The 18,768-nt window shown below is 41.1% G+C and overlaps 1 protein-coding gene across 3 annotated transcripts in view; it reads right to left on the bottom strand.

Moving 5' to 3' along the window:
* Nucleotides 1-18,768, bottom strand: part of UNC13C (unc-13 homolog C) — a 908,495-nt gene that overhangs the window by 137,508 nt on the left and 752,219 nt on the right. For all 3 annotated transcript variants that reach the window (XM_044279668.1, XM_044279669.1, XM_044279667.1), the window contains one exon: nt 8,118-8,241. In XM_044279668.1, coding sequence (XP_044135603.1) covers nt 8,118-8,241 — 124 coding nt within the window. The remainder of the gene's footprint in view (nt 1-8,117; nt 8,242-18,768) is intronic.

Raw genomic sequence — 18,768 nt, 5'->3', positions numbered from 1 at the left:
GGACCTCTCTCCTCTGCCTGGGTGCTGGGCCTAAATTTATGACAATGGACTGTTGCAGTGGTGGCTGACGTGAAGCCTGATTCTCTGCTATGACATGCAGACTAATTCTCTGCTGACATGAAGCCAGATTGTCTGTTACGGGACCTCTCTCCTCTGCCTGGGTGCTGGGCCTAAATATATGCCAATGGACTGTTGCAGTGGTGGCTGACGTGAAGCCTCATTCTCTGCTATGACATGCAGACTAATTCTCTGCTGTCATGAAGCCAGATTGTCTGTTACGGGACCTCTCTGCTCTGCCTGTGTGCTAGGCCTAAATATATGCCAATGGACTGTTGCAGTGGTGGGTGACGTGAAGCCTCATTCTCTGCTATGACATGCAGACTGATTCTCTGCTGACATGAAGCCAGATTGTCTGTTACGGGACCTCTCTGCTCTGCCTGTGTGCTAGGCCTAAATATATGCCAATGGACTGTTGCAGTGGTGGGTGACGTGAAGCCTCATTCTCTGCTATGACATGCAGACTGATTCTCTGCTGACATGAAGCCAGATTCTCTGTTACGGGACCTCTCTCCTCTGCCTGTGTGTGTGCTGGGCCTAAATATATGCCAATGGACTGTTGCAGTGGTGGCTGACGTGAAGCCTCATTCTCTGCTATGACATGCAGACTAATTCTCTGCTGACATGAAGACAGATTCTCTGTTACGGGACCTCCCTCCTCTGCCTGGGTGCTGGGCCTAAATATATGCCAATGGACTGTTGCAGTGGTGGCTGACGTGAAGCCTCATTCTCTGCTATGACATGCAGACTGATTCTCTGCTGACATGAAGCCAGATTCTCTGTTACGGGACCTCTCTCCTCTGCCTGTGTGTGTGCTGGGCCTAAATATATGCCAATGGACTGTTGCAGTGGTGGCTGACGTGAAGCCTCATTCTCTGCTATGACATGCAGACTAATTCTCTGCTGACATGAAGACAGATTCTCTGTTACGGGACCTCCCTCCTCTGCCTGGGTGCTGGGCCTAAATATATGCCAATGGACTGTTGCAGTGGTGGCTGACGTGAAGCCTCATTCTCTGCTATGACATGCAGACTGATTCTCTGCTGACATGAAGCCAGATTCTCTGTTACGGGACCTCTCTCCTCTGCCTGTGTGTGTGCTGGGCCTAAATATATGCCAATGGACTGTTGCAGTGGTGGCTGACGTGAAGCCTCATTCTCTGCTATGACATGCAGACTGATTCTCTGCTGACATGAAGCCAGATTCTCTGTTACGGGACCTCTCTCCTCTGCCTGTGTGTGTGCTGGGCCTAAATATATGCCAATGGACTGTTGCAGTGGTGGCTGACGTGAAGCCTCATTCTCTGCTATGACATGCAGACTAATTCTCTGCTGACATGAAGACAGATTCTCTGTTACGGGACCTCCCTCCTCTGCCTGGGTGCTGGGCCTAAATATATGCCAATGGACTGTTGCAGTGGTGGCTGACGTGAAGCCTCATTCTCTGCTATGACATGCAGACTGATTCTCTGCTGACATGAAGCCAGATTCTCTGTTACGGGACCTCTCTCCTCTGCCTGTGTGTGTGCTGGGCCTAAATATATGCCAATGGACTGTTGCAGTGGTGGCTGACGTGAAGCCTCATTCTCTGCTATGACATGCAGACTGATTCTCTGCTGACATGAAGCCAGATTCTCTGTTACGGGACCTCTCTCCTCTGCCTGTGTGTGTGCTGGGCCTAAATATATGCCAATGGACTGTTGCAGTGGTGGCTGACGTGAAGCCTCATTCTCTGCTATGACATGCAGACTAATTCTCTGCTGACATGAAGACAGATTCTCTGTTACGGGACCTCCCTCCTCTGCCTGGGTGCTGGGCCTAAATATATGCCAATGGACTGTTGCAGTGGTGGCTGACGTGAAGCCTCATTCTCTGCTATGACATGCAGACTGATTCTCTGCTGACATGAAGCCAGATTCTCTGTTACGGGACCTCTCTCCTCTGCCTGTGTGTGTGCTGGGCCTAAATATATGCCAATGGACTGTTGCAGTGGTGGCTGACGTGAAGCCTCATTCTCTGCTATGACATGCAGACTGATTCTCTGCTGACATGAAGCCAGATTCTCTGTTACGGGACCTCTCTCCTCTGCCTGTGTGTGTGCTGGGCCTAAATATATGCCAATGGACTGTTGCAGTGGTGGCTGACGTGAAGCCTCATTCTCTGCTATGACATGCAGACTAATTCTCTGCTGACATGAAGACAGATTCTCTGTTACGGGACCTCCCTCCTCTGCCTGGGTGCTGGGCCTAAATATATGCCAATGGACTGTTGCAGTGGTGGCTGACGTGAAGCCTCATTCTCTGCTATGACATGCAGACTAATTCTCTGCTGACATGAAGACAGATTCTCTGTTACGGGACCTCTCTCCTCTGCCTGGGTGCCGGGGCCTAAATATCTGAGAATGGACTGTTCCAGTGGTGGGTGACGGGAAGCCAGATTCTCTGCTATGGAACCTCTCTCCAATTGATTTTGGTTAATTTTTATTTATTTAATTTTTATTTTAATTCATTTCCCTATCCACATTTGTTTGCAGGGGATTTACCTACATGTTGCTGCCTTTTGCAGCCCTCTAGCTCTTTCCTGGGCTGTTTTACAGCCTTTTTAGTGCCGAAAAGTTCGGGTCCCCATTGACTTCAATGGGGTTCGGGTTCGGGACGAAGTTCGGATCGGGTTCGGATCCCGAACCCGAACATTTCCGGGATGTTCGGCCGAACTTCTCGAACCCGAACATCCAGGTGTTCGCTCAACTCTAGTTAACATCTAAGTTGTTTTTTGTACGTTAAGCCACATTAAGCTCCCCAAAAAGCTACAGTAAGCCATTTTCACATTAAATGTTTTAGTATGTCCCATCCATGAGTAACCTTTTCTTTTTTATCAGTGTTGACACATATTGTATAAAGTTATCTTGGTTACACTGCCAACATAATAACAAATTAAAAAAACAGCTCACATAATAGTATGTAATAATATTCCTTCATCCCAGATGTTGCCTTGTCAGATTCCTACCCCGGGGATTCACTAGGAGAGAATCTAAAGAAAAGCACCAGAAAATCTAAAAGGGCCAGTTCAGTTCATGGGATTCTTCACACCTTCTAATAGCCTGATAAACTGGGGCAGACTTGCCATTGACCTTATAGGGAAGTTTCCCAGTGGGCCGATGCCTTGGGGCTGCCTGGGCCCTCCTCACAGCTGACCAGTGGACGTTTTTGGGGATATATTTTATGCTGCTGGCATTATTGTGATGGACTGTAGTATTTGACTCTGTTGGGGTGGTATAATGTGCCACAATATGGTATTGCTTGTCTTGCCTTCCATCAATTTGGACCCAACTACAAACTGGGGCCACTTTTAGTATTTTTTGCAGGGCTACTTTAAGTTGTCAGTCAAGCCCTGCTGATAAGGCATCAGTATAGGCATCAATTGTTCACTAAGTCTCCCCCAATACCAGGTGGTAGCCTACACTGACCTGATCGGAGAGTCGGAGGAAGGTGCATATCACATTCAGCTTACTGTCAGAGAAACCGGGCACAGGAGAAAACTCAGAAGGACCTTAGGGTGAAGAGTAACCCATTGGACACCAGAAATTTACCCTTTCACTAGTTCAGACATTATCTTGGAGTACCAGAGAATTGGTCAGCAATCTCTTCAATGCCCTAGAAGCAACCCCTATGATATCAAGGAAGTTGCCAATAACCCTATTTTTAAACTAGTTCACCAAGGGGTATTACCATGAATGGGTTTTTCCAGTTTGCACCAATGTCTTTTAAAGCAATCGTTTAGGATGGTAACTATACTTTTGAAATTTGTTCCTTTTATCTTTATGGCTCCTATCTTCCATTGTGGGATGTGGTCACATGGCCATCTCCATGCAGCCATTTCTTACTTCCACTGATGTTATGTCCATGAGTGTGTCAAAGCAACAATAGGACAGTGACAGGAGGTATAAACTAGCTGGGTGTTGTTAGGGGCAGTGCTGGAGCTGTGGCAGAGAAAGGAGAAGAGCATCATGGGTTTGGTTGTATATAGCAACGGGATGAGCTACATATGGGATGTGAATCAGAATTGTTTACATGACGATAGTCCAGTTTAAAAAGAAAAGCCATGGGGAAGATATATATCAGGTAACCAATTACATGAGCAAAACATAGTAATCCTCAAAAAAACCTTTAACCTCTGCTTTGCCCTATGTCACTAGGAATATTGGTATTCAGTGCCATTTGACTACCCTAGACCACTAGGGTTAGCATCAACCACAACATTACTCCAGGCCAGCTTATTTGTTGCCTTTAATCACTTAAAGGGGTTGTCCAAGTTATATTTATTGATGACCTATCCTCAGGATAGGTCAGCAATATCAGATCGGCTGGGGTCCGACACCCGGCACCCCCGCCGATCATATGTTTGAAGAGAAGGTGCTCGCCGTGCCAGCGCAACCTCTTCTTCACTGTTCACCTTCTAGCCATTTCATCTGCAGTAGTGAGCAGGTGTAATTACACCCAACCCCTCCCATTCATTTCAATGGTATGGATCGCTCCTATACAAGTGTATGGGAACGATCCGTCCCATTGAAATTAATGGGACGGTTAGGTGTAATTACACCTGCTCACCACTGCAGATGCAATGGATAGAAGGTAAACATTGAAGAGGAGGCTGCGCTGGAACCTTCTGAGCAGGTGCAATGTTTAAAGACGCAAATTCGCCACACATCTACAATGGAGGTCTGGGAAAGGTTATGATTCTTAGATATTATCAAGAATTTAAACTTTTGGTTGGATGTATGTGTTAAGGTAAAATAGAACATATTCCTTTAACCCTTAAGGACTCAGCCCTATTTCACCTTAAGGACTTGGCCATTTTTTGCAAATCTGACCAGTGTCACTTTAAGTGCTCATAACTTTAAAACGCTTTGACTTATCCAGGCCATTCTGAGATAGTTTTTTCGTCACATATTGTACTTCATGACACTGGTAAAATGAAGTCAAAAAAAATATTTTTTTTGCATAAAAAAATATCTAATTTACAAAAGATTTTGAAAATTTAGCAAATTTCAAAGTTTCAATTTCTCTACTTCTGTAATACATAGTAATACCCCTAAAAATTGTGATGACTTTACATTCCCCATATGTCTACTTCAGGTTTGAATTATTTTGTGAATGATATTTTATTTTTTGGGGATGTTACAAGGTTTAGTCCTTTAGAAGCAAATATTAAAAATTTTCAGAAATTTACAAAAACCCAATTTTTAGGGACCACTACAGCTCTGAAGTCACTTTGCGAGGCTTACATAATAGAAACCACCCAAAAATGACCCCATTCTATAAACTACACCCCTCAAGGTATTCAAAACTGATTTTACAAACTTTGTTAACCCTTTAGGTGTTGCACAAGAGTTATTGGCAAATGGGGATGAAATTTGAGAATTTCATTTTTTTGCCTAATTTTCCATTTTAACCATTTTTTCCACTAACAAAGCAAGGGTTAACAGCCAAACAAGACTGTATCTTTATTGCCCTGACTCTGCCATTTACAGAAACACCCCATATGTGACCGTAAACTACTGTACGGCCACACAGCAGGGCGTAGAGTGAAAGGTGCGCCGTTTGGTTTTTGGAAGCCAGATTTTGCTGGACTGGTTTTTTGACACCATGTCCCATTTGAAGCCCCCTGATGCACCCCTAGAGTAGAAACTCCCTAAAAGTGACCCTATCTAAGAAACTACACCCCTCAAGGTACAAACTTTGTTAACCCTTTAGGTGTTGCACAAGATTTAATGGAAAATAGAGATACAATTTAAAAATTTCACTTTTTTGGCAGATTTTCCATTTTAATATCTTTTTTCAAGTAACAAAGCAAGGGTTAACAGCCAAACAAAACTCATTATTTATGGCCCTGATTCTGTAGTTTACAGAAACACCCCATATGTGGTCGTAAACAGCTGTAAGGGCACACGGCAGGGCGCAGAAGGAAAGGAATGCCATACGGTTTTTGGAAGGCAGATTTTGCTGGACTGTTTTTTTTGACACCATGTCGCATTTGAAGCCCCCTTAATGCACCCCTTGAGTAGAAACTCCAAAAAAGTGACCCCATTTTAGAAACTACGGGATAAGGTGGCAGTTTTATTGGTACTAGTTTAGGGTACATATGATTTTTGGTTGCTCTATATTACACTTTTTGTGCGGCAAGGTAACAAGAAATAGATTTTTTGGCACTGTTTTATTTTTGTTATTTACAACATTCATCTGAAAGGTTAGATCATGCGGTAATTTTATAGAGCAGGTTGTCACGGACGCGGCGATACCTAATATGTATACTTTTTTATTTATTTATGTAAGTTTTGCACAATGATTTCATTTTTAAAACAAAAAAAGTTTTAGTGTCTCCATAGTCTAAGAGCCATAGTTTTTTCAGTTTTTGGGCGATTATCTTATGTAGGGTCTCATTTTTTGTGGGATGAGATGGCTGTTTTATTGACACTATTTTGGGGTGCATATGACTTTTTGATCGCTTGCTATTGCACTTTTTGTGACGTAAGACGACAAAAAATTGCTTTTTTAAACCGTTAAGGTTAACTCATGTGATATTTTTATAGATCCGGTCGATACGGACATGGTGATACCTAATATGTATACTTTTTTTTATTTATGTAAGTTTTACACAATGATTTCATTTTTGAAACAAAAAAAATCATGTTTTAGTGTTTCCATAGTCTAAGAGCCATAGTTTTTTCAGTTTTTGGGCGATAATCTTGGGTAGGGTCTCATTTTTTCCGGGATGAGATGACGGTTTGATTGGAACTATTTTGGCTTACATGCGACTTTTTTGATCACTTTTATTACCTTTTTTGGGAAGTAAGGTGGGCAAAATTTCAATTTTCTCATAGTTTTTATTTTTTTATTTTTATGGCGTTCAACGTGCGGGGAAAGTAACATGACTGCTTTATAGATCAGGTCGTTACGGACGCGGCGATACCAAACATGTGTAGGGAATTTTATTTTTTTCATTTTTAATTAGTGATAAATGTGTTTTTTGATTTTCACTTTTTTTTCACTTTTTCTTACTTTTTTTTTTACCCAGACCCACTTGGTTCTTGAAGATCCAGTGGGTCTGATGTCTGTATAATACAGTACAGAACTCTATATAGGGTTCTGTACTGTATTTTACTTACACTGAACTTCTATGCTTTTAGCATAGATCTGTTCAGCACCATGGACAGCAGGACGCCTGATCAGGCGTCCTGTTGCCATGGGCACCTTCCCCGTCTGCCACAACTTCGCAGACGGGGAAGGGTAAGGACTGGGGCTTCGGGGGGCTGTCTGGGGGCTCTCTCCCTCTCCCATCGGGGGGCTGCAAAGGCACAGCAGCCCCCCGATGGGAGAGGGAGGGAGCCGAATCTTACGGTTAACTCTTTCCATACAGCGGTCCGTACGGACCGCTGTATGGAAAGGGTTAAACGGCTGACATCCATTCACAGATGTCAGCCGTTTATACCTGCGGTTTGCTGCAATCGCCGACACGGGGGTCATATGACCCCCCCAGGCGTTGTGACAGGATGCCGGCTGAATGATTTCAGCCGGCATCCTGTGCGGATTAACCCCTTGGGCGCCACAATCTCAATTTAAACTCATGACGTACCGGTACGTCATGGGTCCTTAAGGACTCGGGATCCATGCCGTACCGGTACGTCATGGGTCCCTAAGGGGTTAAACTGTGCAAAAAGATCAATAAACTCAATAGCAATAGTAAAAAATGTCTGCAATTGTGAATATCTATGTTCTTATGCCCCAAATCACAGTAAGGCCAAAGTTATTTAAATCAAAGGGATTTTTTTAATCTCTAGTGTCTAAAATATTCTGTTTACCAGACATATGGGGATCATTTATCAAAACTGGTGTAAAGAATAACTGGCTTAGTTGCACATAACTACTATTCAGATTCCACCTTTCATTTATCAGAGCTCTTTTTGAAAACCCAATAATTGTGTTATTGCTTTACTGTTCCAAGTGTGTCACAATTAACTCAGATGTATCTAAAAAAAAAAGTACTAAAAGCAGTGTTACTTACTACTTGGTCTGTTAGAGGGGGTAGCACAATCTGCTTCTCGAGTTTGTTAAGCACTAATTTCCATAATTCTTTTAAAACTCGTTTAAGCACTGTCTTCTCACATATTTTTGCAGAGACTGATAATCTAGAACAAAAAAAAAAAACTATTTTAGTTGCATTGCAATGAAACAATTAGTATACATGAAACTGGCAAAGTTACATTTCAAAATAGCTTCTAGACTGGGTTGGCCTTCTAAGCATGTTAAGGGGCAGGTTGGCCATAGACCTTACAGGGATATTTCCCGGTGGGCCGATGTGCAAGGGGCCGCCTGAGCCCTCCTCACGGCCAGACAGTGGACGTTTTTGGGGATTTGCTGGAAAACAACGGAAAATGTCCAGCACTGAGATAAATAAAAGTCTTCAATCTTTATTCCAAATATTTAAAAGAATACAATTCTTCACATGGACAGTAGTAATGCTACCAACGCGTTTTGATCTATCAGATCTTAATCATGGTATGGGCTTATATACCTGGAATGAAAATGGCTCCACCAACCAGGTTGGACTTGCCATTACCACATAGGTGGTTGTGATATCAGCCATTGCTTGCATTTAACCCCTGCTGTTCACAATTACACATAAAAACAATGTCATATAAAATAAAATAAATGTGCAACAGAACATCTGACACCCAGTTTAAATTTGTTGAAGCAAATCCAAACATCCACAACTAAGTATAAAAAGGAAATTGCCCTTTATAAACGGGAATATTACATGAGCGTATATAAACATGCATAGCTTTAGGAAATGACATTATTTCTCTGACTCGCGCAGGTTCCACTGAGGCACATAAGCATATCAGGGCCACTATATTGAATTCCATGACATTGTACAGCAATTCATCTATACCCCATACATTTTTCACAAGATACATTCCAAAATTAAATTGTGTGTCATGTACAATGGCAAATAACCTCAGGGTGTTTTAAATATTATATTTTATTTTTGTAGGCCAATCGGGTTAGTAATGATACATTATTTTATGCTTCCTATTTAGACCATTAGGGGCTATTGTGTTGCATTGAAATATCCAATATGCCTCCCTATTATGCAGTAGATCTTTGACATTGCCCCCCTAAACGTTTATATTTTTTTCTTTCCATACCAATCACTTGCAGCCCAATTAGTGAACCTTTATGTGCCTGTAGAAAGTGTTTGGATTTGTTCCTATTTGTTTTTGGATTAGTGATGTCATTAAGATATTAAAATATGGGTTTTTAGTTTTCGTGATGTGCAACCTATATATATTTCTTATTGCAAAGAGAACACAGGATCATGTAAATGACAAATGTAGTATTGCAATTAATATAATTCCTAAATGTGAAAGATGCAGTGTCATCTGCGTTTGAAAACTGTTTACTTAATACTACATGTACGGCAAGGATGTGAACCACTTCTATAAAAGCCGGTACTTTGCAGCCAAGTAGCCTTGTGTGTTTTTATGGACTGGAATAAACTGGGTGATAAGATTTGTCCCATCGATGAGGGTCTCCTATAAATACCATCACATCCCTGTTGTATCAGTCCCTTTACCATAGCATCATCTTCCAAGATGGGCAAGTATTTATAAACAACATCTTTAATCTGATTGAACTGATTGCTATATTGGAGAATAAGCAACGGTTTACTTATAAATCTTGCTGTTTACAACTCAGCTTTTTCATTGATATTTTTATTAACAAGGCTAATACGTTTTTTTGGAGACTTACTGTCTGGCATGGCGTAGGGACCAATTTGTATAACCGCGCATTTTTAGCCATTGGGTCAGTATTTTTGCCTCCTTTCTCATATTGGGTAGGATCAGAGCAGTTGCGCTTAACACGCGTTAATACGCCTATGGGGATTGCTTTAATGGTGTGCTTTGGGTGTGAACTGGCAGCATGTAAGATTGTGCTACCTGCTGTTGCTTTTCTATGAGTGGAAGTGACTATTAGTTCCTCCTCCATTCCACACAGGAAACAGTGTTTGGATCTTGATGGTAAGTGATCCTCAGATTATAGTCATTTCTGTTTAAATGATTCACAAATTCTGGTATGGCAGACACATCGCCCCGCCATATAAACAGCAGGTCATCGATGTATCTGCCTTACCATAAAAGGTAATCAGAAAATGGATTTTCATCGCCATAAATGGCTTAATTTTCCCAATAGGCCATTAGTAGGTTTGCCAGTGAAGGCGAATAGTTCTCCCCCATTGATACACCTGAGACCTGCATATAAAAGTAATTATGTTTCACCAAAAAAGCAACTGCCTGTATTATGTATTCACATAAATCCATGGTGTAATCACTCCAAAATTGCAACTGATGTTTCAGTGCTACAAGTGCCACATCTTAAGGTATTGATGTATAGAGTGATATGACATCACATGTCAACCAACAGAATTCTCTGTTCTATGATAAATCAGAAAAGCTGCACAGAACGTCTCTGCTATCTTGTAGAAAACCAGGTAATACCCTCACTAATGGCTGAAGCAGAGAGTCGACCCATCCCCCCAACCTTTCACACACTGACCCTATTCCCGAGACAAACGGTCTCATAGGTGGATTTTGGGCACATTTGTATACCTTGGGCAGTGCATGAAGTATTGGTACGGTAGGGTATTCTACATAAATAAATTCTGCCTGTTTTTCAGAAATTACTCCTAGAGCTACACCTTCTGACACAAAGTGACGGACTTTCTGCTGAATTTCAGCCGTCAGGTTATAATCAATCCTTCGGTATGTAGTAGTGTTATTTAACATTATATTAACACTGGATTTGTAATGCTCAGAATCCATCACAAGTTCACAACCACTGTTCCCCCTTATCCGCCATTCTAATAGTAATACCGGATATTTCTTTAAGTTGAACTGCAACCTGTTGTTTGTTTTTTAAATTGGGGATAGGGGGGGTTGGATCGTACCTCATCCGCTAAAGCTTTCAGGTACCAAATTACCAAATCCTGGAACTTCTCCATTGAATCTGTTCTAGATTCAATTGGATAAAAGGACGGATTTGATAATTTGAAGGTAGATGATTGATTAATAACCCGCGGCTGACTATGGAAGCATAAACTGTGTAATGCTGCCTTTTGTTCAGAAAAAAGTTAAATTAACAAATTAATTGACAAGTACAGTAATAATTGTGGCAATATTGGATTATCCAGCTCACCTTTGTACGCATGTGAAATAGCATTATCCCATAAAGGTCAGTGCACGGACTGGTGAGATGAGATCCCAGGCATATCCAAGACAAGAAAACACATCCAGCTCTTTTCAGTTAAAAGATTTTTCTTTTGTTCCTTTATTGAATACGGTACAAAAAATTTGTTTGTGCAGCAAGGGAATCTCAACCTCCTAACGTGGGTCTGCAGAAGATCGTCTACGCGTTTCGAGCACACCTGCTCTTAATCATGACTCCATGTTGGACCCTGACTCGCTCAGTTTTGAATGCTCCCAGAGTTCGGACTCCACCCTCAGAGGAGGAAAGAGAACTCAGATGTGGAATAATTCGGTAGTACTACTGGGCTCAGCCAGGGACCAGCATATTGTCTGCAGTGTTCAATAAACAGTGCGCCACCCAGGTGACAGATACATGTATGAATATATACTGTAGACTAACAAATGTCTTACTGGTAACATTTTTGACATATACAAAAACATACTAATAATAAAAAAAAAGGACCACAATGTCTGACCACACATTTGTTTCCATGCCAAACATAGCCAAATGCACTAACTTCAGGAGAGTGTGGAGAGGTCTACAGAAAAAAAACAAAAAAAAAACACTGCTTAATATTTTCGGTTGACATTAATCCTGCTAATAAAAATACATGAGCTCTTTTTTGTAATTCATCCCTTTTGGGAAACGTGTTTTTAGGCAAAAGGTCCAATACGCTTCCCTTTGTCGGACTTTATGTTCTGTATCTCCCCCTCTGGGTGGAGTTTTCACCCTTTCAATTCCAAAAGCTTGAAACATACTGACATTCCTATTGTGCTTTTCTATGAAATGTTTAGCCGCTCCTGATACGTTTATGCTGGATTTATTGCTGACATAGTTGAGATGTTCTAAAATTCTTTTTTTCAGTTTTCTAGTTGTCCTTCCTACGTACAGTAAATCACATTGTGTGCACTTTATGATATATACCACATTTGTGCTATTGCAATTAATACATGATTTGACAGCATAACTAGAACTATGGTCAGTGTCCTGAAAAACCTTGGTGGGAATGACATACTGCATGTCTTGCATGGATGTCCTCCACAGCGGACAAAGCCTACATGGTTTAACCATGTGCGGCTATTGTTCGCTGGTTTTGAACTAAAAAGGGAGGGGGACATAACAGACGACAATGTAGATGCTTTCCTTGGAACTATTATTATACCTCCTTTCAACATCTTATACATCTGTTCGTTTTCATATAAGGTAGGAATCAGTGGCGTAGCGTGGGTTGCCAGCACCCGGGGCAAGCCAAGTATTGCGCCCCCCCAACCAGAGACCACGGCCCTTTTTTTTTACAAATAATGCAGTAGATGTGATCTGCAGTCCTATGTAACACCACAGATAACACAGGGATAACTCTCTGAGTACAGATAATGTTGTAGATGGGTGTGAGGCCCCAGAAATCAGAACACACAGTGTGACCTGGAGTCTGGGGCCAGGCTTCGACAGTGTGGCCCAAATTCTATATCCACCCCCCAAACAGATATTTGGATGGACATAATATACATTGCTATGAAATATACAGGAGAATACCGCACCATACCTGTTACATCCAGTGACATCTCCTGTGATGTAGACTTTCCTCAGCGTCTTTATTCGGAGATAGGACCGTCATGATAACTTCTTTCAGCAGCGTCTCATTTCTGTAGAGTTTCACCGAATTTTTGGGGGATTTCTCACTTTACTATGATCCTCAGATAACAGACCTCCCCTCCCCCGTAGTGCCCATAACTATAATGCCTTCTGTATAATTATAATATATACTGGCCCCTCTGTATTATTATTATTTCCTGCTCTGTATTAATATTATTATTATTATAATGGCCCCCTCTTTAGTATTATAGTAATAATTATACCCCCCCTTCAGCCCCTGCAGCATACAGTCCTATGTACGATAAAACCTTCGCCCTGCCTTTAGCCCCTCCAGCATACAGTCCCATGTAAGACACATCACTTCCCTGCCTTCAGCCCCTCCAGCATACAGTCCCATGTAAGGTACATCACTCTCCTGCCTTCAGCCCCTTCAACATACAGTCCTATGTAAATAATATCACACGCCCTCTCTTTGCCGTCTTCTTTTAGCCCCCCTAGCATACAGTCCCATGTAAGATACATCACACCCCTGCCTTTCAGCCCTTCTTACACAGTCCCATTTAAAATGCATCACTCGTCCTGCCTTCAACCCCTCCAGCATGCAGTCCTATGTAAAATACATCACTCCCCCTGCCTTCAGCCCTTCCAGCATACAGTCCAATGTAAAATACATTACTTCCCCTGCCTTTAGCTCATCCAGCATACAGTCCCATGTAACATACAACCGCCCCTGCCTTAGCCCCTCCAGCATACAGTTTCATGTATAATAAAACAACCCCCTGCTTTCAGCCTCTCCAGCATACAGTCCCATGTAACTAACATACAGTCTCCAGTACAAAGATGATTCCTTCTCCCTTCAGCCCCTGCAAAAAGCCCCCTAAGTAAAAATAACAGTCACTATTCTCCTCCACATACTTAACCTGCAGACTCTGCTCCTGCTCTGTAGAATCTCCCGCACATCTTTCGGCCCCGCCCCCTGGATAATGAGACTCCGCCTCTTCCCCTGACATCATACCTCCCAGGATCAACTACATTCTAGACAATACGCTCGCTCTACTGCCTCATAGGCTTCAGGCCACTAGCCTGAAGCCTATGAGGAAGAACGGAGGGGATGGGAGCCATAGGCTCCCATGACGCTCATTGAAGTGTTTACTGCCTGGTGCCCCCTGAAATTTTGCACCCGGGGCAATGGCCCCCCTGGCCTCCCCACGCTAGCCCCTGGTAGGAATACTCTGCATTATAATATGTTTAATTCTATCATATTGCCGGCTGTACGTCAAAACCATGGTATTAATATTTTCAACCTTATTGGACTCTTTCTTTTTCCAGAGCAAATCTTTGCGATTTTTTCTGTCAGCTATATTTTTGCCGCGTGAGATCATCCACCTAGGGTAACTCCGATCCCATAATCTAGAGGAGATAATATCACATTCTTGGGCAAAGGTTCTTTCAGAACTACACTTCCTTCTAGCCCTAATAAATTCTCCTACTGGAATTTATTTAATTACATGGGCTGGATGATAACTGTTCGCCCTTAAAATCGTTTTACCTGAGATGGGTTTACGGTAGGTGGACGTCTCAATTTATTAGGGCTAGAAGGAAGTGTAGTTCTGAAAGCACCTTTGCCCAAGAATGTGATACTATCTCCTCGAGATTATGGGATCGGAGTTACCCTAGGTGGATGATCTCACGCGGCAAAAATATAGCAGCCAGAAAAAAAATCACAAGATTTGCTCTGGAAAAAGAAAGAGTCCAATAAGGTTGAAAATATTCCTACCATGGTTTTGACGTACAGCTGGCAATATGATAGAATTTTACCAAAAAAATCGGCAAGGTAACGATCGTGTAATATGCGAATTTTCGTAATTTGAATTTCAGATTCAAATTTTTTTATTGCGAATTTTTCAACTTACAACTAGTAGACAAAGAAGATTATAGCACTATATTAGCTGAATTGCTCTATATTCGATTTTTTTCGAATATTCGCTATATTGCTATAACTTTGTTTTTCGAATATTCGTAATATTCTAAAACAAGAATATATAGCAATATAGCGAATATTCGAAAAAAACGAATATAGAGCAATTCAGCTAATATAGTGCTATAATCTTCTTTGTCTAATAGTTATAATTTTTTTCTCATCTGAAGTTTAGATTGGAAAAAAATTACAACTATAAAAAAAAGATTATAGCACTATATTATCTAAATTGCTCTATATTCGTTTTTTTCGAATATTTGTAATATTCTAAAACAAGAATATTTAGCAATATAGCGAATATTTAAAAAAAACTAATATAGAGCAAAATTCGCAAACACTACTACTCCTAAAGTCAAGTATATTGCAGCCTTCTTATTGACCCACAAGCTAGAAGCAGGGAGGGATCATGTGTACTGATTTAAAAAAAAAATCGAATAAAAAAAAATAAAAAAATGGGGAAAAAAATTTGAATATTCGAAATTACGAATATATATAACTATATTTGAAATATTCGCAAATTTTCAAAGTACCTATATTCGCAATAAAAATTTGTGATCAACACTAGTTAAAACCATGTAGGCTTTGTCCACTGTGGAGGACATCCATGCAAGACATGCAGTATGTCATTCCCACCAAGGTTTTTCAGGACACTGACCATAGTTCTAGTTATGCTGTCAAATCATGTATTAATTGCAATAGCACAAATGTGGTATATATCATAAAGTGCACACAATGTGAAGCGTATTGGACCTTTTGCCTAAAAACACGTTTCCCAAAAGGGATGAATTGCAAAAAAGAGCTCATGTATTTTTATTAGCGGGATTCATGTCAACTGAAAATATTAAGCGGTGGGTTTTTTTTGTTTTTTTTTTACAGTGCATTTGGCTGTTTGGCATGGAAACAAATGTGTGGTCAGACATTGTGGTCCTTTTTTTTATTATTAGAATGTTTTTGTATATGTCAAAAATGTTACCAGTAAGGCTACTTTCACACTAGCGTTCATGGGCCCGTTCGTGAGCTCCGTTTGAAGGAGCTCACGAGCGGACCCAAACGCCTCCGTCCAGCCCTGATGCAGTCTGAATGGAGCGGATCCGCTCAGACTGCATCAGTCTGGCGGCGTTCAGCCTCCGCTCCGCTCGCCTCCGCACGGACAGGCGGACAGCTGAACGCTGCTGACAGCGTTCAGCTGTCCGCCTGGCCGTGCGGAGGCGAGCGGATCCGTTCAGACTTACAATGTAAGTCAATGGGAACGGATCCGCTTGAAGATGTCACCATATGGCTCAATCTTCAAGCGGATCCGTCCCCCATTGACTTTACATTGAAAGTCTGAACGGATCCGCTCAGGCTGCTTTCACACTTTTTTCTAAGTTATTAATGCAGACGGATCCGTACTGAACGGAGCCTCCGTCTGCATTAATATGACCGGATCCGTTCAGAACGGATCCGATCAAGCGCAAGTGTGAAAGTAGCCTAAGACATTTGTTAGTCTATAGTATATATTCATACATGTATCTGTCACCTGGGTGGCGCACTGTTTATTGAACACTGCAGACAATATGCTGGTCCCTGGCTGAGCCCAGTAGTACTACCTAATTATTCCACACCTGAGTTCTCTTTCCTCCTTTGAGGGTGGAGTCCGAACTCTGGGAGCATTCAAACCTAGCGAGTCAGGGTCCAACATTGAGTCATGATTAAGAGCAGGTGTGCTCGAAACGCGTAGACGATCTTCTGCAGACCCAAGTTAGGAGGTTGGGATTCCCTGGCTGCACAAACTAATTTTTTGTACTGTATTCAATAAAGGAACCAAAGAAAAATCTTTTAACTGAAACGAGCTGGACGTGTTTATTGTCATTAATTAAGTACATCATTATCATCAGTAAAAAAAAAACAATAATATCACAAATTAATTTGTTTATACACTTGACCTTATCAAACAAGTTAAAATTAGTAGAAGGTACAAAAGAAAACCCCAAAGAACATCCACTTCATCCTCAGTTAAATTAATTTTTGATAAATTTAGCACGTCCCATAGAAGTGCATGATCCCGGCATATCAACATGTCGGTCAATGTTGGTTATCTCCTGCTGCGTAAATTCCTGGTTTGGGATGTGGGAGAATCTTTTTATGTTTTCTCCCGCCTCGTCTGCGTTTTTGGGGTGGTTCACATTAATTCTCTTTTTCAATTTATTGTAGGTGGAGCCACCCATTGCAGGTGTTTGCATATTGTCAGCATCAGATAAGAAGTCCTCAGAGTCAATTTCGGATGAACCGTCCCGGAGTATTATTTGTTTTAGTATATTTCTTGTTGTTGTTTTTTTTTTCTTTTTCAAAATAGATCTTGGAGTACTGTTCACATTGTCCCTATGTTTCCACTCATAGACCTGATTGTTTGCATAGTCATATAAGTCTTGCAGAAATTTAAGTTTTTTGACAGATGCAACATAGTCCTCCAGCTTAGATATATTCATTCGTATTTTATTTAAAGATTGATCATAATTAGTATTTTGTGCGAAAGCTGCCAGTTGCAGCTCTGCCTTGTGTATGTCCTCCTTTACCTGCTGAAGTTTGATTGTCTCCTCAGCAATGATTAGATGTATCAGTTTGAGAGAGAAATCCGACAATGTATTCATTCCATTGTTGCACAAATGTCTCTGAAAACACCGTAATAGAAATTTTTCTGATCCTCAGTCCTCTGGGAATCATATATTTCGACACATATGTTTGCAATGTTTTTAGATCCCACCAGAGTCTGGTCTCTTGATCAAGCAATTTCTCCAACCCCTTCAGTGATATTTGCAAGGTTAGCTGTTCTTGGATTGTAGATTCGTCCTCAGCAAAAAACGCAGCAGATTTTTCTTGTCGATGCTGATCATTGCTTTAGAGGGACATATTTGACAAATGTTTATGATATCCCAAGAGTGGAAAGTGAAAGGGAAAAAACAATGTGGTTACCTTCAGTCCTGGAAGACGTTGCCCTTGGCAACTGGAGTGCATGGCTGAATCTGGAAAATCGCACCGCGAAGGTCAAAAAAGTAAGCCAACACTCCCCAATATTACCTGTCATGCAAGGACCCGGTCCAGTCCTTAGTATAATTCAGGAAAACAACAAAAGATGTCCAGCACTGAGATGAATAAAAGTATTCAATCTTTATTCTATAAATTCAAAAGAATTCAATTCTTCACATGGACAGCGGTAATGCTACCAACGCGTTTCAATCTATCAGATCTTAATCATGGTATGGGTCAAATGCAAGTATAGTACTCTTATATACCTGCAATTGATTTTGTGCTGCTGGCAGTATTTTGTGATGCACTGTGGTATTTGGATCTGTTGGGTTGGTAATGTGTTACAATATGGTACTGCTGGCCCTACATGCATATGAAAAACTGACATGTGATGGATTATTTTTTTAACGGCCATTACACATCCATTTTTAAAACCAATGGTAGTCTAACGGGTTATTCACACAGCAGTTTTTCTATGGCTAGTCAATAACGGACATAAAAAAAATAGAATATGTTCTATTTTGTCCGTTTTTCACTGACTGGCTGCCCCCATACAATTGAATGGATCCTTTATTTTTATTTTTTTACTTTGCATTTATTAAACAGTTTTTGACATACATGAATAACCGTCTACATTACAATGTCTCCATGGTAGATATAAATTACAGAAACACAGGCAAAAATGATCCTGCATCAGCTTTTACAGCAAATATCTGGTATACATCACATGTAGATGAATAAGACTTTGAGGAAAAGAACATAATATAAGAGAAGAAGAAAAAAAGAGAAAAGAGAAAGAAAATAAAAAGGGGGGAGGAGGGAAGAAAAAGGG

The sequence above is a fragment of the Bufo gargarizans genome, chromosome 2 (assembly GCF_014858855.1).
Source record: "Bufo gargarizans isolate SCDJY-AF-19 chromosome 2, ASM1485885v1, whole genome shotgun sequence".
Lineage (NCBI taxonomy): Eukaryota > Metazoa > Chordata > Amphibia > Anura > Bufonidae > Bufo > Bufo gargarizans.
The sequence above is the reverse complement of the archived record's forward strand: the minus strand, read 5'-3'. Positions and strand labels throughout refer to the sequence as shown.